We start from the raw sequence: 23,626 nt of genomic DNA on the forward strand, positions 1-23,626 counted from the left end.
GTCGCCGCCCTCGACTACACCACCTCCACCTCTCCGTTGGAGCTCCGAGCCACGGCAACGGCCTCCCCGAGCTCGTCTTCCCCGCACGGCCGCCGTCGGTCGCCGCCCCGTTTCACCGCCTCGAGCCTCCCCGAGCACGCTGCCGTCCCCCTACAGCCTCGCCGTGAGCCTCTCCCCCTCCTCCCCTGTCTTTTCTCTCTCGCGCGCCCCCTAGCTGCTTCCCCACGCGCGCCCGAACGCCGCGCCGCGGAGCTCGCCGCCGGCGAGGCTCCAGTGACCTTTTGGTCACGGGCTCAAGCCCGTTGCACTCCCCACCTCGCGTAGATGCCCCCCCAGCCCCTCCGCTTGCTCGATAGGCCGCCGTAGCCTCGTTTCCGTCGGGCACCCGTGCGCGCCTCCGCCTCCGCCGCTCGCCGGCGCCGATTCCGGCCAAGTCCGGCGAAGCCCCGGCCACCCCTGGATGCGGCCCTGCGAGCCCTTTCGAATGGGCCTAGCCCCGCTCCTCCCCGAGCCCCGTAGCGCGATTCCGGCCAACTCCGGTGAGGGGCCGCCGCTGCTTTGGTCGCCGGAGTTGCTCCGGAGCCGGCCGCCAACGTGGCCGGCCTGGGCCCCCCCCAGTGCCACTGCCAGTGGGCCCGTGGGCCCCGTTGACTGGGTCCACCCAGTCAACGTGCTGACTGGGCAGGCCCAGCCACTGACATGCGGGCCCCGCCGCAAAAATAAAAAAAAAAGAAAAGGAAAATGTTTTATAAATAAAAATAATTAATTAATCTAATCACTCACTGACAGGTGGGCCCAGTAGTTAATTAACTAAAAATTAATTAGTTTAATCTTCTGTTAACCCACTGTCTATGACAGGTGGGTCCCCCGTGTCAGTTTTGACCAGTCAACCGGACTGTTGACCGCTGACGTCACTCATACGTCATGCTGACGTCATATCCCTTTTCTGTTAATTAAATAATTCCAGAAATTCAAATAATCTTTGAAAATTCATATCTTTTAAACCGTAACTCGGATGAAAATGTTTTCTATATGAAAGTTGCTCAGAACGACGAGACGAATCCGAATACGCAGTCCGTTCGTCCACCACACCTCCCTAACCTATCGAACTAGCAACTTTCCCCCTCCGGTCCGTCTGTCCGAAAACGCGAAACATCGGGAATACCTCCCGGATGTTCCCCCCCTTCGCCGGTACCACCTACTGTCGCGTTAGGACACACCTAGCACCGTTCATTGTCATGTCACGCATCGTCATGCTTATGTTTGCATTGTATTTACTGTTTCTTCCCCCTCTTCTCTCCGGTAGACTACGAGACCGACACTGCTGCTGCCCAGTTCGACTACGGAGTCGACGACCCCTCCTACTTGCCAGAGCAACCAGGCAAGCCCCCCCCCTTGATCACCAGATATCGCCTATTCTTCTCTATACTGCTTGCATTAGAGTAGTGTAGCATGTTACTGCTTTTCGATATCCTATCCTGATGCATAGCCTATCCTTGCTACTACTGTTGATACCTTTACCTGCAATCCTACATGCTTAGTATAGGATGCTAGATTTCCATCAGTGGCCCTACATTCTTGTCCGTCTGCTGTGCTATACTATCGGGCCGTGATCACCTGGGCGGTGATCACGGGTATATACTTATATACTACATACATGACACATGTGATGACTAAAGTCGGGTCGGCTCGTAGGAGTACCCGCAAGTGGATCTTTGTGGCGGAGCGACAGGGCAGGTTGAGACCGCCTAGGTGAGAGGTGGGCCTGGCCCTGGTCGGCGTTCGCGGATACTTAACACGCTTAACGAGATCTTGGTATTTGATCTGAGTCTGGCCATTTGGTCTATACGCACTAACCATCTACGCGGGAGTAGTTATGGGTATCCCGGCGTCGTGGTATCAGCCGAAGCCTTCTTGACGTCAGCGACTGAGTGGCGCGCGCCGGATTGGACTGGAACGCCACTAGGCTAGGTCTGCTTCCGGCCGCGTACGCAACGTGCAGGTGTGCATAGGGCGATGGGCCCAGACCCCTGCGCGCATAGGGTTAGACCGGCGTGCTGACCGCTCTGTTGTGCTTAGGTGGGGCTGCGACGCGTTGATCTTACGAGGCCGGGCATGACCCAGAAAAGTGTGTCCGGCCAAATGGGATCGAGCGTGTTGGGTTATGTGGTGCACCCCTGCAGGGAAGTTTATCTATTCGAATAGCCGTGTCCCTCGGTAAAAGGACGACCCGGAGTTGTACCTTGACCTTATGACAACTAGAACTGGATACTGAATAAAATACACCCTTCCAAGTGCCAGATACAACCCGGTGATCGCTCTCTAACAGGGCGACGAGGAGGGGATCGCCGGGTAGGATTATGCTATGCGATGCTACTTGGAGGACTTCAATCTACTCTCTTCTACATGCTGCAAGATGGAGATGGCCAGAAGCGTAGTCTTCGACAGGACTAGCTATCCCCCTTTTATTCTGGCATTCTGCAGTTCAGTCCACTGATATGCCCCTTTACACATATACCCATGCATATGTAGTGTAGCTCCTTGCTTGCGAGTACTTTGGATGAGTACTCACGGTTGCTTCTCTCCCTCTTTTCCCCCTTTCCTTTCTATCTGGTTGTCGCAACCAGATGTTGGAGTCCAGGAGCCAGACGCCACCGTCGACGACGACACCTACGACACTGGAGGTGCCTACTACTACGTGCAGGCCGCTGACGACGACCAGGAGTAGTTAGGAGGATCCCAGGCAGGAGGCCTGCGCCTCGTTCGATCTGTATCCCAGTTTGTGCTAGCCTTCTTAAGGCAAACTTGTTTAACTTATGTCTGTACTCAGATATTGTTGCTTCCGCTGACTCGTCTGTGATCGAGCACTTGTATTCGAGCCCTCGAGGCCCCTGGCTTGTATTATGATGCTTGTATGACTTTTTTATGTTGTAGAGTTGTGTTGTGATATCTTCCCGTGAGTCCCTGACCTTGATCATACACATTTGCGTGCATGATTAGTGTACGGTCAAATCGGGGGCGTCACAACACTCTTGTCAGATAGTACAGGTGCTATCAGTATTGCGCGGGACCCCGTGAAGCATGAGCTTACCAAGCATATTGGTGTTGATGCTTTCTTTGTGCGCGCTGGTGTGCAGGACCATGTTATTGCTCTTTAGTATGTGCCTTCTAAGTTACAGCTAGCGGACTTCTTCACGAAGGCCCAGACTAGAGCGCAACATGGATTTTATCTTTCCAAACTCAGTGTTGTGGATCCACCGTGAGTTTGAGGGGGGGGGGTGTTAGAGTTATAGTTATGATGTCTTTTGGCTTTCTGTATTTTGGCCTTTGGCCTCCCCTTGTACTTGTATATATATGTTGGCCTTGGCCTCTAAATGATATCAAGTTGCACATTCATAACAGGCTCTTCGTAGGTTTAGCATTTTCGATCTTTAGCCCTCCGTAGCTGAAATTACGGGCTCATACGACCAGGCCCGGCTTTGCGGGGTTGCTCTTGACGACCAAGTGTGGTATTTTCTCCTTTTTTACGAGTGTTGTGCTACCGCGGCTTATATATGCAGCAACTTTCTTTTGAAGACATCACGCTCGAAGCTTATGCAAACAGGTGATTTTAAACCTGGAACAACGAAACAAACAGTAGTGGCGGATTGCTTTTTTCCTTGGGACTTGATCCCTTCCCTTGGAGGTGCCTTGCCTTGTTTATCTTCAACATCATCGGTCATATAGTACGAAAACCAGTTGAGCACGACATCCTTGAGATCTCCCTTAGGTGAGACGTCGTGCGTTCAGGGTAGTACCAGCTTGAGCAGACCATTCGTAGCAATACCCGGGATAGCCACAGAAAATTGTTTCGATCTTGACTGATGAACTCGGAGTTGATTTGGATCCTTCCGCGCTGGCTCATCTTCGTCCGGCCAAAACGCAACCTTCTCGATCCCTGGAAGAGCTCCCTCCAAGAACACAACACCACCTTGCGCTGGCCCACGGTGGGCGCCAACTGTCGTGTTTTTGTCACGACAGATGTCCTCGTGAAAGAACTTAGTGGTGAGGCCATCAAAACTAGGTAGTAGCTTGAACGGGATTGGTCGAAATCGAAAGACGCGAGTATTACCCAGGTTCGGCCCCTCACGATGGAGGTAAAAGCCTACATCCTGCTTGATTTCTATTGATGATCATGGTCTCGATTACAAGGGCGCTATTTCACTGCCTCTGTCTCGAGAGCTATCAAAATATCTGTCTCAAGACCTACTAAAATGTCTGTCTCGAGACTTGTCTGTCTATCTTGACTTGTCCCTCTTGGGGTGCCCTGCCCCTCCTTATATAAGTTGAAGGGCTGACTTACATGTAGAGTCCTAGTAGGATTAGAACTAGTCTATTCTGGCTTCTTGTCGCGGGCGACTCATCGTGGGCTTCTTATCACGGGCTTCTTACCGCGTCTCATCTCCGGGACTCATCTTCAGGGCGGCTTATCTTCCGGGCATTTTAAGTCCACAGATGACTTTAAGTCTAGAGACGACTTGAGACGACTTTAAATCCAGAGATGACTTGAGATGACTTTAAGTCCAGAGATGACTTATCGTCAGAGATAACCCCAGAGATGGCTTGAGACGTCTTAAGTCCAGAGATGACTTGAGATGACTTTAAGTCTAGAGATGACTTATCGTCAAAGATAACCCCAGAGATGACTTGAGACGTCTTAAGTCCACAGATGATTTGAGACATCTTAAGTCCACAGATGGCTTATCTTCAGAGATGACTTATCCTTATGAGCCGGGTCTTGGTCGTGGGGAATATCGCCAACACACTCCTTGCCGAGGGCAGAAGAAACACAATAGTAGACAAAGTTGTGTTGTGAGTCGGTGAAGACCTTGTGGCTCGTTGTCTCAGATCATCCCACGCTCTTCATGCACCTTGCTATCTCGTGTTGTGGCTATCTTCTGGATCGGGTAGCCGTCGTCGCACTCGAAGAAGACAAAACTTGTGATCATGTTGCATCTAGAATAAATCCTCTGACCCCCATCACGTCATGGGACCACGGCGACAGGATCGAAGCACACAAGCCTCCACAAAGTTGCCACTACACCGACCATGCTTGACCACCAAACCTACCAAATCGATGTCAGAGAAGGATTTGGAAGCACTTTATTCATTGATAACATTGCTATTACCGGAGCAGAATCCATGGTCGGTCGAAACCCTAAGCAAACTAGTCCTAGACTAATACTATACAAGGCAAGCATGGGGTTCAGGGTTTGGCCTCCTCCACCCATCCTGCCAATGATCAGTCATCAGGGGAGGAGAGCCGCTGGAGACAACATCGGCAAACAATGACTAGTGTAATTTTACCTTTTTTCTCTGAGGATTTGGGGAAGGGAAAAAAGCCAAGCGGTTTTCAGCATACCCTGTAGAATTTATGCTGGGCTAACGGAAGATGTGGTACTCCTTCTTAAATTCGACACCATACTCAAAAATAAATTTTGTATGGCAGATGTAAACGCCCCTGTGGTCAAATTTACATTTTACATTATTTATATGCTCAACTTGGAAGAAAAGAAGCATCAAGGAAAAAACTTGTAAAGAAAAAAAGCACAAAATCGTTCCTCTTCTCCATCTACTCCACCAAACCCCCATCCCCATCTCTCCTCCCCTAGGCTCGCCTTCGCCGTCGGTCGAGCTCCCTCTCCGACACGCCGCCGTCGATACGTCCACCCGAGGTATCTGCATCTCTACCCCTCCCCGTCTTTCCAGGCGGGTGGATCTGCTCGCCTAACCCTATGGATAGCGAGATCCCTCCGTCCTGTTGAAATTTCCACCCGTATTCCCTGCTGCGTCTGTCGAGATCGATCAGGCACTGATGCGATTTGGTATTGAGATTGGCAGGCATGGCGACGGCGTTCAAGGCGTTCGTGAACAGCCCCGTCGGCCCCAAGACCACCCACTTCTGGGGCCCCGTCGCTAACTGGGGCTTCGTCCTCGCGGTACGCACTCCGTCGATTCTGTATCTTGTTTCTTCCCTACAAAACCTGTGCAATTGGCCGATTGCAACAACGAGAATATTGTAATTTCCCACTGTGGCGGTGTTATCTAGGCGAAGATTTTGCAATCTACCGAGAGAATCTGAGTCCTGTCCCTTTCTTGGGGTTGAATGATTATAATGTACATGTATCAGGAAATTGGTTCTGCTTGACGAACATCTCGTAGATAGTTTGTTTTAGGATGCTACAGTGGGAGCTCTTAAAGAAAAGGATCTTTATTTTGGCTTAGTTATTATTCTGTCAGTATCGTATATAAAGTGAATTTCAGGTTGGGAGAGATGATGTTCAGTGATTAACCAATCTCTTTGGGTCAATTTATTTGTAAAAACTATACTTGTAGATGTTGTTAGTTGTGACAGTAATATGTATGGATTTATGAGTCTTTTGGGGTGCTTGACGACTGCTTATGGAGCTAAACATGTGCACTTTGTTGCATCATGATATCTTTTTCCGCTGGTTAATAGTAATATGCATTAGTGTTGGTGAACCTATAAAATTGTTTATCCGGTGTCCATGGTTGACGGCATCCTATGCCGGGCAGCTCCGGCCTTGGTGACCCAGCAGCTGCATCCCTTCCAGCTTGCCTGGCTCACTGACATCCTGACGGCTATGGCCTCAACAACATGGATCTGCGTCCCTCCAGTCCCTGTTTGCCGGCGTTGCTAATCGCCGTCGCCCCACCCCCTCGTGGTTTGCTTCGCCGCGTGCTTTACCCTGTACGCCTCAAAGCCTCCCCTTTTGCTAGATCCAACGCTCATGTGTCTGGAGGCGGTGCCACCCTCCGACGGTAGGTGCAACCCCGCCAATCCCCTTCCGACATGGTGGCTCCGACCAGCGTTGACTTCCTCATCCCCGACTCCAGATACGTCGGCTATGGGATTGCTCAGCTTGAGGCCTGGGAGAAATCCTTGCTCGGCTTGCCGGTGCTGGCAGCGGCGGCGGCTGCGGATGTTGTTCCCTCCTTGGAGGCGCTGTCAAGGCCCTCAGCTGCGCCCCTCTTCGAGCTCAGGGGAAACCCTAGGTCTGGTTCCTTTGGACAAGATGGTGACGGCGTCTTTGGTGACGACTTCCTTGAAGGCGTTATGTATCCTCTATTCGGGCCGAGCACCCCTTGTCTCTCTGCTCTGGACACCATGTTCACGCCTACGTGCGTTCGTGTAATGTGTTGTACCCCTCTCTGTACTCTTCTATTCCTTCTATCAATGCAATGATACGCAAGCTTTGCGTATTCGCGGAAATAAAATAAAATTGTTTATCCTTCACATAAACCACCTCGGAATTGTTCATGACTGTCACGTAAAGAGATGTGACACATTAACACACTCATTTAAGTGATATATATCAATGTCGAAGTATTTTCTCCGGAAGTATGGATTAGTCCTCCGTAATTGAATAATCTTCTTATGCTCTACCTTGATTTTATTCATCCTTAGTGGACATTGGGTCAGTATCATGTATAAATCGTTCTAACTGTTATTTTTGGTTATAGGGTTTGGTTGACTTGAACAAGCCTCCTGAGATGATATCTGGCAATATGACAGCCGGTAGGTCAAATACTCAGCAATTTGTCTCGCAATTCACAATTCCTATTTGATGAACAGATCGAACTATCACTAATGCCTATGGTTTTCTGCAGCCATGTGTGTGTATTCTGGGCTCTTTATGAGGTTCGCGTGGATGGTACAGCCCCGGAACTACTTGCTTCTGGCATGCCATGCCTCCAACGAAACCGTTCAGCTCTATCATTTATCTCGCTGTGCTAGGGCTCAGGGGTAAGATCTAAGCTGTGTGCAGTAAAATTGTTGCCACTTCCTACCATAGTCGCAATCACCAAAACTTTACCAGATAAATGGCGTTATATTTTGCTTTTATCCCCAATCGGATCGATCAAACTCTTATGTGTTGTAGCAATGTAGCATGGTACGTGATGATAACGATGTTTGCATTTGGATTTGGCAGGTATCTGGATTCCAAGAAAGAGCCGGAGGCCCAACAGTAAAGGGTGTGGTGTTTCTGAAGTCAGAGGAACCTTGATTCCGCAGCCAGCCTTTCAATAAGTAAAATTTGTTCCTGAAGCTTTGCAATGCCCTTCATGAGAAAAAAACCTATAAAGTGGAAATTTCTATTTCTATGATACTCATGCCTGCAATGTAGCATTACAGCTTTCTTGTTCCTGAATCATGGTACATCACATATTCTTTCTTGTCAATGCACATAGCTGGGGTTAAAGTTATCGACCCCGGAGCCGCTGCTTGATTTTACTGTTGATTTCGACCACGTCCATAGTATCTTTTGCCTTGTCCCCGCCACAAAGTTGTGTAAAGCACAGCCGCGTTCTTTGCAGTTTTGGATGACCCCCTCGGTTCCATTTGTTTATTAAGGGTATCTACAGTGCATGGGATATCCAGCGGATCTACCTTTCGTCGTTGCTTTGAGATTTTGGGTTTCGGCTAAAATTTGTCTTGTTTCAGACGTGTTGCATAATGTTTCGTTGGTTTTTTCCTTTTTCTAAAGTGTACCATCATAAGAGCAACTCCAAGGCGGCGATCCATTTTGTCCGCCCGTGTAAGTTTGGGTCGCCGCGGACAAAAATGCTGGCCCAATGCGTCGGCCCATTCCCAAAACACGTTCGCATGAACCCATTTTCGGCCCAAATTTGGGCCTGAAATGTGTAAGCGCGGACGTGCTGCTCGACCGCTCAGTGTTTGTCGCGTCCTCAACTGGCCAACTACCCCCGCGTCTTTACTAATGATACCACAGACCGCGGGCCCACGCGTCAGCGATGGCGGGCGTCCTTTTTTAATCCGACCGTTATCCGCTGCCTCGCCGAGCGGGCAGACGCCGGCGAAAGCGCGCGCGCGCGGGGGGGGGGGGGGAGCGCGAAGGACCAGCGGGGGCCTTGCCCTTGTTCTTGCCGGCGAAGATGCCCATGGTGGCGGGCAGAAGGGTGGCTAGGGTTGTCGTCGGCGGGGGAGCAGAAGGGTGGCCAGATGGGGACGTGAGGCTTGAAGAGGATGAGTGCACCAGGTGAGGTGGCACTGGGAGCACTGCATCCCCCTCCTGTACCCTGAAGTCACCCTGCCACATGACTGTCATTTGGATCCGGAAAGTGCCCACTGCCGCGGATGGTGCGGGTGCACGCGGAGGAGGTGTGGCGCCCATGGCAGCAGCTGACGCCGGAGCAGCACCTCAACCTTGCGTCTTCAACCTCGCCTACACAGCAGACTCCTGAGTAGGAGGTTTGGTTCGCCCTCGAACACGAGGAGCAGCGTCGGCGCGGCGTCCAGCACATGCGGGCTGGCACCCAGGAGGAGGAGGCTGCCTTCCAGGTGGCGCTGGCGGCTGTCCTTTGTGAAAGCAAAGACGAAGAGCGGCGCAAGGTGGAGGAGGAAGAGGTGGCGTACCAGGCGCGCCTGTCAGAGGCCATCACACTCTCTACTTCTGGAGACTGCTTCGTGCCACCGCTGGCGCTGTCGTCCCCCGTCAAGCCCGAGCCGGCGCCCCAGCAGTGGACTTGGCAAGGAGAGGTGCGCGAGTGGGTCAGCGCGCCATCCATATGGTTTGGGGCGACGTCGGCGCAGGAGCAAATCTACCTCGAGCAGTGGCGAAAGCATCGGCTGACGGAGGAGCGCCGCGAGGGCGAGCGCCTAGAGCAGTGGGAGCGTGACGCGGGGAAGGAGGAGGAGCGCCGGGCCCGAGCTGTCCAGCCGGCGACGGTCACGCCGGCGCCGCAGGACGTCGCCACAACTTGGGAGTCGGCGTTCCCATGGGCTGGCCCGACGTCGACGCTCATCGGCCTCACCAGCCCCGATCATGACGACGAGGGTGCCTCGGGCAGCGCGCCTCCTCCTTGTTTTTAGTTTAATCAAATATTTTAAATTAATGTAATGTAGACTCGTGGACTCTCGCCGGCCTTTGTGGCCGACATTTATGTTAAATTAACATTTTTAATTTCAAAATAGTTGCGTTATTTATTTTTTTCGCGCGCGGACTCAGAAAATGGGTCGGGCCTGCGTGGGGCGCAAGCGCCAGCCCAAACGCGAAAACGGATATGGATGTTCGCTGGGCCGATCCAAACAAAAAAACGGACAAAGGGCGCTTCCGTTTGGGTCGACGAGTGGATGTTAGAATATATGCAATTGGATTGTCGAATAAAGTAGATGTGATGGATGATATTTATTAATGAGTTTTTTACATCCTATTTATTAATGAGGTTCATTGAACATCCACTACCTGCCCGGGGCATGACAATGGGCCCTCCTTTTCATGTACTAAATCGATACATCCCGACACCCTTGCCATGGGTACCTGGATTGCCTGTGTTGTGATCTCGCGTTTAACCTACCAGCTTTGTCGGTGCCTTTATAAAATACTCTAGGTCTGAGTTAGATGTGTTCGATTCAAACACCCCTTTCGGATACTCCCTAGTCTACTATAGTCCTATACACAAATTCGACAGAATCCAATAGCCGCTGGGATTCAAGGAGGGGCCGAACGCCCCAAACAGCCGGAGAGGAGGATGTGTCCAATGGTGGTACTCAGAGCATCTACACTCGCCCCCCTCCCCTCCCCCAACAGGCCCCTCAGGCCGCCTTTTTTAGTGTTGGCGGCGAAAAAAGGCCTCCAGATCCTCGTTTATCGCCGGTTTGGGCCGAAATTACAACTGGCGAACCCAACCCGAACCCGGCGCAACGGGGGGCGCCGGCTGAAGTGAAAAGGCGTGTGGGCCCGCGCTATCGGCGACACTGGCAGATTTCCCGTCGTTTCCCCCCGTTTCCCTCCATTTCCCTAGTGCCCCCTCTCCCCCGCCGCTCCCGCCATTCTCTCCCCAGATCCGCCCGCCATCCGCCGAAGAAGTATGCGCCCCTCGCCTAGCCACCGACTCTATCCAGCCAAAACAGAGGAAGCCGAGGGCGCCGATGGCAAGGCCCCCGGGCATGTCGAACGCTCAGTGGAAGGCCAACGTTGATCGCCGGGAGGCGGTCACCGCCGATCGGCGGAACAGGCTCATCATGAAGAAGGTCAGGGACGCGGCGGCGGCGGAGCAGGAGGAGGCGTCTCACGCGGGGATGGCGAACCTTCCGCCTCAACAGTGCCCACAAGCCGTGTGGGGGAGCCAGCAGAGCGTCGCGTCGCCGACCAACTTCTCGCCGCCACTGTGGGGGTACGCGCCCTGCCTGGCTATGCCGACGGCGACGCGCATGGCGGATTCAACCCCAACATCACCTTCCCGCATGGCGAGGCGTCGCACACGTCCCCCGCCAGCTTCAACCCCAACCCGCGCCCTCCCTCCCCCGCGTTCGCCGACGGCCTCAACACCCAATACAACTACTCACCACCGACCTACTCAGGCTCCCTGCCCTTCGCACACGGCTCGGCGGCACAGTTCAGCACCACCGACGCCTACATGGACGAGATCATCACGAGCGGCTCGGTCGCCGCCGCCTCGTGCCCCGGGTTCCGCATGCAAGACGAAACGCTGCACGCCGTTGTCAACATGGAGGACGAGCTCGACGACACCAAGGAGGAGGTGGAGGAGGAAGAACCTGCGGAGGCAGAGCCGGCGCCCAAAGGGAGAAAGAAGAAGCGGGCGGCCAACGCCAGGCCAGGCGAGCCTCGCGTCAAGTGGACGTCCAAGGAAGACGGGTGCCTCGCTGAAGCATGGAAGACCGTCAACATCGACCCAATCACCGACTCGAATCAGAACGCCGACACTTACTGGAGAAGGATGAAGACGGCGTTTGACGAGCGCAAGTTGGTCGACCTCGACTTCGTCAACATCCACATGGATCGCGGCGAGAAGGCCATGGCGAACCATTGGGCGAGCATCCAGGCGGCCTGCAACAAATGACATGGGATTCAAGAGGAGGTCGCGACTCGACCAGAAAGCGTCGCCAACATCGAGGGTCAGGTATGGCCATCGGTCACCGGGCCAATTCTTCGCCGACACTTTTGTCTTTGCCTATGCAGATGGTTCGGATGTTCAACATGTTTCGCCAGGACAACAGCGACCAAGAGTTCAAGTTCCTTGATGTGTTCATGGGGATCGAGTCATGCGAGAAATGGACAGAGTGTCGGCTCGCTCTCGCCAAGGCCAAGGACGCCTACAACCCGGACGTGCCTGCCCCAACGGCGGCAGAAGGGCGCCCTGTTGGCAACAAAATAGCCAAGGCGACGAGGGACGCGGCACCCGCTGCCGAACGACTGCAATCGTCGATCGAGCAGTGCATCGCCGACGCCAAGAGCAACGCCGCCAAGAGGGAGGAGAAATTCGATGTGAGGTGGTCGACGTTGATGATGAAGCAGGACGTCAAGCTCGACCTTCTCAGAACCAACGTCGCCGCAAAGAAGAGGAACACCGACCTGGCGTTCTTGATGGGGGCAGACACATCGACGATGGATGAGCAGGTGAAGGCGTGGTACCTGGCGGAGCGCGGCCTCATCTTGAACCAGATGTCGGGACCGGCGGCGACCACCGCCCCTGCGCCCACGACTACGTCAACGCCGACGCCAAGCCCAAGCACTGAAGTTGTACCCTCGCCGACGCCGAGCCCGAGCATTGAAGCTGTACCCACGCCGACGCCGAGCCTGAGCACTAAAGCCGTGCCGACGCCGACCTCGGCCAGCCCTACGGCAGAGGAGCATGCCGTTTGATGAGCTCCATATCTATTGTTTCTATCCTTTCGATCGCCGGACTTTGGCTATGTCCGATCGCCGACCTGTGGCATGATGATCGCCGAACTGTGTTGTTTTTTGGTAGCGGGAAAGTGAATTGTGAATTTTGCGTTTGGGGGGCCGAAACCTGGGACGCGCCTGGGAACTTGATCGCTCCCAGATGAAAAAACCGCTGACGCAAACGCTAAAAGCGCTTCGCCAGGTGCGCTGGGGCCAAACGGGAGACGCTCTCAACTCTCCACGCTTGCAGTTGCAACGGCGGTGATTGGGACGAACGGGACGGGGCCGGTCGGGTCGACGACTCCTCGCTCTGGCGTGCTGATCCAAACGAACGCTGACGTGTGCGGACAATAAATGAAACTGATCGTGCGGAAGAGAGAAAGCAGCAACAACAAAAAGAAGCAGCAGGAGGGTCAGCTGCTTACTTCGGCAAACAGAAAGAGAAGAAGCGAAGATTGCTACGATCTTCTTATTGCTTAATGCTTATGAAAGCGGATGCTCTTATGCGAAGCATAACGAATGTAATGGATCCACAAAACTATAAAATAGAATTTGCCGTGCTAACAAGTTGTCATTTGGCATTTTACGTCCACCTTACTACTTCTGGATAAGAACATGATTATCCATGCTTATTTTAGGACCGAATAACTTATTGTTCAGTTGTGTCTTACTCTCTCGAGAAGGTTCATAAATTTTGTCAGAAGTTAAGCGGTGCATAACTTGATCCAACTAAGTGGAACTTTAAAACGGTGCATAGTTTTTATAGAAAAAACGTCAACAACCACTCCCTCCGCCCATAATATAAGATATTTTTGCAAGCTATACAATACTAAGTACTAGTATATATAATATAAAAATATATTTTATACTATATACTAGCACAAATGCCCGTGCGTTGCAACGAAAGTCTAAAAAAATATATAACGCTGTTTATGAAACGGCGGGTAAGAGAATAGGTGGAAGACGAAGCTTTAGAGGCTCGCTGCTCTAAACTTGTAAGGATGATGCTAACTAAGCGACAACATTTTTACTTGGGGACGGCATTCCAATGACCTCATCAAGGTGATGCAAGAGTTGGCAACATCTGGTTCGCGTTCACATATGTCATAGATCTTGGTCTGTGGCCAACAAAATAATCAGATGAGGGGCAATGTCTAAATTATTGACGGTATCTAGATTAGTATATTGTTTGAATAATTGGAAATTTCTCTCTCACCGAGCTAAGACTCCAATCCGCGCTTTGCATTAATCTGCTACAAAAATTCATAGCTTTATTTTTTTAATTTATTAGCATGTGGAACGTGCAAAGCCAACATGCGATTCGATATATATCAAAGGGATCGAACACAAGATCTCGTGGAAGAGACCACACGCCGCAACCAGTTGAGCTAACGAAGGTTGTTGAACGAATAGCAGCGTAAAGATTTAAAAATCAACATCCAGCATCGATCCGACATATTTCTAGAATTTCAAACGCAATGAAACAAAACTGAGTATTTTATGAAACACAAACAATTTTAGCTTTGTAAACATTTTTTTAAATGAAAATTTTCAAACAAGGAAACATTTTCAGAATTTCTGATTTTTTTTGGAAAACAAGAACATTTTCTGAAATTCCCGAACATGTTTTTATTTGAGAAAAAAATTGAAACATGATTTATTTTAATTTGTGAACAAATTTGAAAACAGGAACAGTTTTTTAAAATTCCCAAACGTTTTTGAATTTGTGAACAAAATTTTGAAACATGAAACTTTTCTGAATTTTTGAACAAATTTTTAAAACGGGAACATTTTTTGAATTTTGAGAACAATTTTAGAAGATGGATTTTTTAAATCCTGAACAGTTTCTAATTCGTGAACAAAATTTTATAACACAGACATTTTTGAGTTTATGAACAAATTTTGAAACCTGAATATTGTTTTAATTTTGAACAAATTTTTGAAAACTGAGACATGTTTTATAAACCGAACATTTATTAGTTTGTGAAGAAAATTTTAAAAGGCGAACACTTTTTGAAATTTGGAACATTATTTGAAAATAAGCAAGAAAATTTGAAATTGTAAAATTTTATGAATTTTTTGAAGAAATAACTAAAAACAGGAACATTCTCAAATTTGTGAAACATTAGTTGAAAAGGGAAAAAAAGAAAGAAGAAAGAAAAGGCGAACACTTTTTGAAATTGAACATTATTTGAAAATAAGCAAAAAAAAATTAAAATTGTAAAATTTATGAAATTTTTGAACAAATAACTAAAAATAGGACATTCTCAAATTTCTGAAACATTAGTTGAAAAAGGAAAAAAGAAAAGATAAAAGATAAAAAAATAAAAAGGAAAATAAAAAATAAACACGAAAAAGAAATATAAAAGGAAAAACCGGTTCAAGAACCTTCTAGAAGGTTCCCAAAACCGGAAAAAACCCCGGCTTGGAAGATCATAGAAGGTTTCCGAAACCTGGTATGGCTGAACGCTAAACAGGCCGGCCTACCCGGAGCGCTCATCGATGGCTTGTGTGAGTAGCACCCCAGCACCGCAGAGAGCCAACTGGGCTTCTGAAGGCCCATGAAGCTAGTGTAACGCTAAGCGCAGGAATTTTTACATACGCTGAACGATTTTTACGTAATTATTAGTACCACCTTGTTTATATTACGATTTTGTCCATACAAATTGTAAAAGCGTATTATAACATGAAAAGGAAGCGTATTGTGACGGTGAACCCGACAAAGTTGATCCGTGCTTTATTATTAGGGAGAGATATATCTGATGCCATTAATTTGGTATCATAATTCTTAGTTTCTCCTACAAATTTGGTTAAAACTTGCATCTTTTCATTTTTAGGCTTTCTTTTCGGTTTTCGAAAATGGAGGGAAGAGGTCGTTCATTTGCATTGGACAAGAGAAGAGAAAAGAAGATACCAGACTATGGGCGGCCGTGTTCATTTGGATTGTGCCTGCCACGCTAATGCTACTGCTGAAACACGTGCTGGAACATCGATTCTTGAGTCTGTGATGAGACGTCATCACTGACCTTGGAGAGCCGGTTTCGGACGTAGACTCCAGAGCACTCACTCGACCATACTGCCCTTTGGTCAAATGACCACAGATGATATTCTTGGTGGTCGAGTCCCGTTGCGCGAACCTCTGCACGTCAGCAGCGGTGACACCTTCACCGACCTTGGGTCCAGTCCCGACGAGCCCGCTCCCTCCCGCTAGGGTTCCCGCCGCCGGCGGCGGCGCCCTTGCCTCCTCCCGCCGCCGCCGGCCGTCGGCGCGCGCGCCCCTCCCCTCCGGTTCCTGCCCCTACGTCGCCTCCCCGGGAGGTGGCCGGGGCGGCGCGCCCCTCCCCTCCCTCTCGGCCCCCTCCTCCGGTAGCTCTCCCCCGCCGCCGCCGGCGGGTGCCCCCGGCGCTGGCCCGGGTGGTGCCAGCGGCGGCGGGCCCTTCCTTCCCCGCGCGCTCGTCTCCTTCCCGGGGCAGGTGACGGCGGCGGTGTTGCTCGGCTGGGCGGCGGCCCGGCGACGGTCGCCGGCGGTGGGCGCGGTGGCGGTGCTGCCCTTGGCGGCAGGGCGGCGTGGTGACGTGCGGTGGCCGGCGGCGCGCCCCCGGCCCAGATCTGGGCCCTCCCGGCCCCATCTGGGTCCTAGCGGGCCGGCCTCCCGGCGTGGCCTCGTTGTCTGCAGCTCGGTGTGGAGGAGGAGCGGCTCGGATGTGGGGCGGCGGCGCCGACAACGTGCCGGCAGCAGCGCAAGGGCGGGAGCTTTACGGGTCCACGAGGGCTCGGCCGGGCCTGTGGGCCTACGGGCCTGGTGTGCTCCTACTCTTTCGTCCGGACGGCTACCGTCGCTGACGGTGGAGGTGGGGCCCTCCCGCGTGCCGACGGTGCTGATGCCCTAGTCCCGGCTCTGTTTCTTCGCCGTGTTGTCCTCACTTCGCGGTGCCGTGGTGAGACGGCGTGGGGGCCTCTTGACCGTGTTGGCGAAGTGAAAGGATTGATATAGTTGACTAGAGGGGGGTGAATAGGCAACTAACAATTTTTAGCTTTTCTCTACCAAATTAAACTTTGCATCAAAATAGGTTGTCTAGATATGCAACTAAGTAAGCAACCTATATGATGCAATGACAACAAGCATGCAAGCAAATAAGAGTTATAACACGATTAAACTTGCGAAAGTAAAGGGACGAGATAACCAAGAGTGGAGCCGGTGAAGACGAGGATGTGTTACCGAAGTTCCTTCCTTTTGAAGGGAAGTACGTCTCCGTTGGAGCGGTGTGGAGGCACAATGCTCCCCAAGAAGCCACTAGGGCCACCGTATTCTTCTCACGCCCTCACACAATGCGAGATGCCGTGATTCCACTATTGGTGCCCTTGAAGGCGGCGACCGGACCTTTACAAACGAGGTTGGGGCAATCTCCACAACTTAATTGGAGGCTCCCAACGACACCAGAAAGCTTCACCACAAGGGACTATGGCTCCGCGGTGACCTCAACCGTCTAGGGTGCTCAAACACCCAAGAGTAACAAGATCCGCTAGGGATAAGTGGGGGGAATCAAATTTCTCTTGGTGGAAGTGTAGATCGGGGCCTTCTCAACCAATCCCGAGCAAATCAACAAGTTTGATTGGCTAGGGAGAGAGATCGGGCGAAAATGGAGCTTGAAGCAACAATGGAGCTTTTGGGGGAAGAGGTAGGTCAACTTTGGGGAAGAAGACCTCCTTATATAGTGGGGGGAACAATCCAACCGTTACCCCCCACACCAGCCCCGCAGAGAGCGGTACTACCGCAGGAGGCAGCGGTACTACCGCTGATCACAGCGGTACTACCGCTCCCCCGGGCGGTACTACCGCTGGGCCCAGAGCGGTACTACCGCGGTGGTCAGGGCGGTACTGCCGCATATGAGCGGTACTACGGCCCCCACTGCCGCGACAAGTACCGTAAATCCCGACACGAAAAAAGACCCCTCGAATCGAGGCGGTACTAGCACGAGACCGCAGCGGTACTACGGCCAGGGGCTACCAGCGGTACTACCGCTTGTAGCACCCAAGCGGTACTACCGCTCCGGCCCGCGGTACTACCGTTGGGACCAGAGAGGGCACACTGAGAAGGGGAACGAGCCCATCATAGAAGCGGAAAGGCTCGGAGGGGGGGGCAAAGGAAGTGTACGTGATGATTCCGCCCTAGCCTTTCCAAAGCGGACCCCCTCTTGATAGTACGGTGATCCCTATGAAACTAGTCCACCAAACTAATTCGAAAGGACTACACCGTCTTCGCTTCAAGCTCCGAGGGGAGGGAATCGTCTCGTGCCAAAAGGATGAATCTCTGAAAACGCTCAATGCACACGATTAGTCCGCAAAAGCAATGTCATCAATCACCAAAACATCTTAGGGATAAATATGCCCTTACAATCTCCCCCTTTTTGGTGGATTGATGACAATACGGGATTTGCACAAAACGGGAAAAGTCAAATGACATAAGCAAACCCCAAATCTCTAAAATATAGACGGGCTCCCCCTAGATGTGTGCCATCAAGATAAGGGCTTTGGACTGCACGACACACATACTAGGATCAACACTCCCCCTGTATTTTAGAGACCAACAACCTAAGCGAGATACAAGAGAGCAGGATATATAACATAATAAGCATGCAACTCATGAGATACCAAATGACTAGAGACATAGATAAAGATATGATAAGGATAAGGTAGCATATGTCTCACACCATATGACTGGAACTAAGGTCTCACTGGACACAAAACCAAACAAAGCACAAGGTAGCAAACACAACGAAAGCACAAAAGACAAAGACACACTCGCAACACAACGACGCAAATCCCTAAACTCTCTCCCCTTTGGCATCGAGACACCAAAGGGGCAAAGAGCTAACCTACGGCTCCAGGTGGGAGCATGCTGAGGATCTCGAACATCAGGACTCTGCGTGATCATCTGCACCGCCGTCCTCGGCCGGAAACTGCTCGGCATCTGAATCGGTCCACGGACAGTGCTGCTGGATCCACTCCTCCTCCTCAGTGATCTGACCCTCAGAGCCGCTGGTGACTGTCGCACCCAACTGACGCATAAGCTCCTTGTGACGCCCCCTTGCCTTCTTCTCAGCCACATGAGTCATGTATTGACCGTGAGACTCCATGGAGAACTGCTTCTTCATCTTGTGTTTGAGCTTCTTTGCCCAAGAGGGCTCTGCCGCAGAAGGCTTTGTCCCAGAAGGCACATAATCCTCATCGGCATCAGTCTCGCCCTCGGTCTCCATGGCAGCAGCAGAAGATGGAACTCCAGATCTAGGAATGCCCCAATTATCCTTCTTCCTCAGACGCTTGATCTCATGAGAAACCAACTCTCCAGTTTCCAGCTGCTCCTCAAGATAGGTACGTCTCCAGACCTTCTCAATGAGCAACATAATGAACGGACCATAAATCGGGCACTTGCGCTCAGAAATAGCAGAAAGAAGTTCAGACCACATAACATGAGAGACCAGGGACTCGCCAGTGTTTGCTTCCTTCTCATGCTGGCAGAAGAGAAGCATGTCCACGAGATAAGAGTGTACCATGTCCAGATTCCCGATACGAGGGAAGAGAGTCTCGCGGAAGATACGGTGAAGGATGTCCAGATAGGCAGACAACTCATAGGTTTCCTTCCTGGTCTCAGGGTTGACCTTCCGAGTACAGTAGGGCCAGCGGGCTTGCTTGTGAGTGGAGGTGACATTGTGGTGAGGACTAAATCCGACTGGAGTCTCGAGCCCTTGATCTCCCACCTCAAGCAACCCCATGAAGGCCTTCCACTTGACAGCTAGCAACTTCCCATTAGTCATCCAAGTCAGAGTCCTATCTTCATCAGTTCCTAGGTGGACAGTGGCAAAGAACTGAGCCAGCAAATCTGCATCAAAGTCCTTGTTGAATGGGGTGGTATTGCCCTTCGTAACACCGTCACCCTTCGCATTGTTCTTCTTCTCCTTGGAAGCACCCTCTCCCTCCTTCACAAAAGTTTGCTTGAGAGGAGGAGGCCGTTTGGTCTTGTCATTCTTCTTCTTGTTCTTGGGCTTGGGTGCGAACCCAATCCCCTCCTTGGCCACAACTTCCTTTTGGTTTCTCAAAAGGTCGTTGAGGTTCTTCTCACCTTGTATGCATGACACGAGGCCTTTCTCAAGTTGCTCCTTCAACTTAGCATTCTCCTCAACAAGATGCACATGCTCACAACAAGGGTTAGTAGCATTTGCATTATCAATTAACACCATATGAGGAAAGGTGGCTTTCTCCTTAGTTAGCTTTACTTGGAGTTGATCATGAGACTCCTTGAGGCTAGCATGAACGCCCTTCAAGACTTTGTGAGCCTTGTCGAGAATGTCAAACTCCTCTTTAAGTCTAGCAAGATCAACCCCAAGTTTTTCCTTCTCGGAGTTTAGCACACGAGACACAACAAGAGCATGATCAAGATCTTTCTTTAACTTAGCATGATCATCGTTGTATGACTCCTCAAGAGCCAAACGAAGACCACGCTCTTCGTCAAGAGCATTGGAAAGATCTGAAATCTCATCGGCATAGTCACGACTATGCCCCTCCATCTTAGAGATGGTTTCTTCGTGAGCCTCGATCATGTCATTGGCTTCACCAAGTTGTTCCAAGAGAGCAACGAAGTGCTTCTTGGATTTACCCTTGAGTTTACCCATAAAGGTCTCAAACTCATTTTCCTCCACATTTGTCCCCTCATGTTCATCAATGCTATCCGTCGAAGAAGGATGATTAATGATGGTAGTTTTGATGTTGGAGGTTACCTTATTGGTGGCTTTAGCCATGAGGCACTTGGCGGTGATGTTCTCATTGGGTGAGTCGAAGAGAGACACCCGTGGAGTCTTCGCAATGGCAACGGAGGCCATGGCAACCGACTCACCATCTTCATCATCGTCATCATCCTCATTGTACTCTTCTTGTACCACCAATGCCTTGGGAGGAGTCTTCTTGGCGACGTTGCTCTTGTTGGGGAACGACTTGGCCTTGTCCTTTCTAATGAGCTTGCCACCATTATCTTCCCTCTTCTCGTAAGGGCACTCCGCAACAAAGTGGCTCACATTGCCACAATTGAAGCAAGTCCTCACTCGTTGCTTGCCCTTTGCGCCACTTGAATTGCTCTTGTTGAAGTTTGGCCTTGTGTTCTTCTTGCTCCAAAATTGCCTTGAAGCAAGAGCCATGTGTTCATGATAGGCATACTTTGTATCTTCGAGGTTGCCCTCCTCTTCTTCCTCTTCATCCTCTTCCTCCATACTAACCTTGGCCTTTAGAGCAAGGTTGGGCTTCTTTACTCTTTGAGAGCGAAGAACCGCATTGTCGGCGGTCTTGTCCAAGATGCTCATAGCAACAAACTCATCCAACACTTCACTTGATGACAAGGTGTGGAAGTCCGGCCTTTGACGAATTACGGAGGACATGGCTTTGTGGTAGGGCATCATTGCCTTGAGGAATTTGCGCTTGATCCAATTTTCATCCGTGTCCTTACTTCCATGATCTCGGAGAGAGACCGCGAGTTTGGTTACTCTCCGAAAAAGCTCACGAGGTTCTTCATCTTCTTTCATTGCAAACTCGTCGGCTTCATCTTGCACCACTTCATAGTTGGAGCGTTGAATGCTTGCGCTTCCCCGATAGAGGGAGACAACTTGGAGCCAAGCATCTTTGGCCACGGTGTAAGGCCGGAGATGAGGAAGATCTTCGGGTGGAATTGCTTCTTGGATGATGAAGAGAGCATTCTCATTGAATTGATGATCCACAACTTCTCTAGGAGTGAAGTTACTTCGGTCATGCGGATAAAAACCTTCTTCAATGATTCTCCAAAGGTTAGTGTTCACATGATTTAAATGACGTTTAAAACGATAGACCCAAGAATCAAAATCTACATTCTTGTCAATCTTAGGGGCCGGGCCGGCATGATTCAAATGAGTGGAAGGGAGCGGTCCACCATAGACAGGTGGAGGTTCCACATGGGCAAAGATGCCGGTCCCATTTTTACCACTAGAATAGGGAGCTTTCTCGCTAGTAGCTTCCCCCTTGTCGGAGGTAGCATTCGTCACCTTGTTAGCGGGATCACCCACTTTCAACGGTGCGGTGGTAAGTTTAAGCCCTTCTAAGAATTTATTAAACATGCTTTCGACCTCGGTCGTCATGGAGGTTTTCAATGTGTCCAACGCCACATTGGATTCCTCACGAGAGACCGCGGTTCCCCCATCTCCCGTAGACGAGACCGGATTCACACCGGAGTGCTCCTCCACACCGTCTACGACGTCAACCATACTCTTTGAACGGTAAAGTACTTAATAAAGAAACCTTGCTCTGATACCAATTGAAAGGATCGATATAGTTGACTAGAGGGGGGGGGTGAATAGGCAACTAACAATTTTTAGCTTTTCTCTACCAAATTAAACTTTGCATCAAAATAGGTTGTCTAGATATGCAACTAAGTGAGCAACCTATATGATGCAATGACAACAAGCATGCAAGCAAATAAGAGATATAACACGATTAAACTTGCGAAAGTAAAGGGACGAGATAACCAAGAGTGGAGCCGGTGAAGACGAGGATGTGTTACCGAAGTTCCTTCCTTTTGAAGGAAAGTACGTCTCCGTTGGAGCGGTGTGGAGGCACAATGCTCCCCAAGAAGCCACTAGGGCCACCGTATTCTCCTCACGCCCTCACACAATGCGAGATGACGTGATTCCACTATTGGTGCCCTTGAAGGCGGCGACCGGACCTTTACAAACGAGGTTGGGGCAATCTCCACAACTTCATTGGAGGCTCCCAACGACACCAGAAAGCTTCACCACAACGGACTATGGCTCCGCGGTGACCTCAACCGTCTAGGGTGCTCAAACACCCAAGAGTAACAAGATCCGCTAGGGATAAGTGGGGGAATCAAATTTCTCTTGGTGGAAGTGTAGATCGGGGCCTTCTCAACCAATCCCGAGCAAATCAACAAGTTTGATTGGCTAGGGAGAGAGATCGGGCGAAAATGGAGCTTGGAGCAACAATGGAGCTTTTGGGGGAAGAGGTAGGTCAACTTTGGGGAAGAAGACCTCCTTATATAGTGGGGGGAACAATCCAACCGTTACCCCCCACACCAGCCCCGCAGAGAGCGGTACTACCGCAGGAGGCAGCGGTACTACCGCTGATCACAGCGGTACTACCGCTCCCCCGGGCGGTACTACCGCTGGGCCCAGAGCGGTATTACCGCGGTGGTCAGGGCGGTACTGCCGCATACGAGCGGTACTACGGCCCCCACTCCCGCGGCAAGTACCGTAAATCCCGACACGAAAAAAGACCCCTCGAATCGAGGCGGTACTAGCACGAGACCGCAACGGTACTACGGTTGGGGGCTACCAGCGGTACTACCGCTCTAGAGCGGTACTACCGCTTGTAGCACCCAAGCGGTACTACCGCTCCGGCCCGCGGTACTACCGCTAGGACCAGAGAGGGCACACTGAGAAGGGGAACGAGCCCATCATAGAAGCGGAAAGGCTCGGAGGGGGGGCAAAGGAAGTGTACGTGATGATTCCGCCCTAGCCTTTCCAAAGCGGACCCCCTCTTGATAGTACGGTGATCCCTATGAAACTAGTCCACCAAACTAATTCGAAAGGACTACACCGTCTTCGCTTCAAGCTCCGAGGGGAGGGAATCGTCTCGTGCCAAAAGGATGAATCTCTGAAACGCTCAATGCACACGATTAGTCCGCAAAAGCATTGTCATCAATCACCAAAACATCTTAGGGATAAATATGCCCTTACATGAAGGGTGGTGGTTGGTTTGGTGGCAGGCTCCGGAGCGTCCGAGGTGCGGGTTGGGATCGGGGGAAACCCCTGTCGGCATGGCTGACACCGGCGCGGTGGCGCCTATGGGTGCCACCTGACCTTCCGGGAGGGCATCGGGGGCTA

General features: G+C 51.1%; 1 protein-coding gene across 1 annotated transcript; it reads left to right on the top strand.

The window, feature by feature from the left end:
• The first annotated feature begins 5,454 nt into the window (after positions 1–5,454).
• Positions 5,455–8,296, top strand: LOC123053747 (mitochondrial pyruvate carrier 1). Its single transcript, XM_044477286.1, has 5 exons — positions 5,455–5,714; positions 5,881–5,978; positions 7,525–7,579; positions 7,672–7,807; positions 7,995–8,296. The coding sequence occupies exons 2-5, from the start codon at positions 5,883–5,885 to the stop codon at positions 8,032–8,034; spliced, it is 327 nt and encodes a 108-aa protein (XP_044333221.1). The 5' UTR covers positions 5,455–5,714; positions 5,881–5,882; the 3' UTR covers positions 8,035–8,296.
• The last annotated feature ends 15,330 nt before the right edge of the window (positions 8,297–23,626 follow it).

The sequence above is a fragment of the Triticum aestivum genome, chromosome 2D, assembly GCF_018294505.1.
Source record: "Triticum aestivum cultivar Chinese Spring chromosome 2D, IWGSC CS RefSeq v2.1, whole genome shotgun sequence".
Taxonomy (NCBI): domain Eukaryota; kingdom Viridiplantae; phylum Streptophyta; class Magnoliopsida; order Poales; family Poaceae; genus Triticum; species Triticum aestivum.

Excerpts from the sequence above, each read along its gene's own strand:
- LOC123053747 (XM_044477286.1), top strand. The coding sequence starts at position 5,883 with ATGGCGACGGCGTTCAAGGCGTTCGTGAACAGCCCCGTCGGCCCCAAG. Across the intron at positions 7,580-7,671 it reads ATCTGGCAATATGACAGCCG|CCATGTGTGTGTATTCTGGG; the intron begins GTAGGTCAAATA and ends GGTTTTCTGCAG. Across the intron at positions 7,808-7,994 it reads CGCTGTGCTAGGGCTCAGGG|GTATCTGGATTCCAAGAAAG; the intron begins GTAAGATCTAAG and ends TGGATTTGGCAG.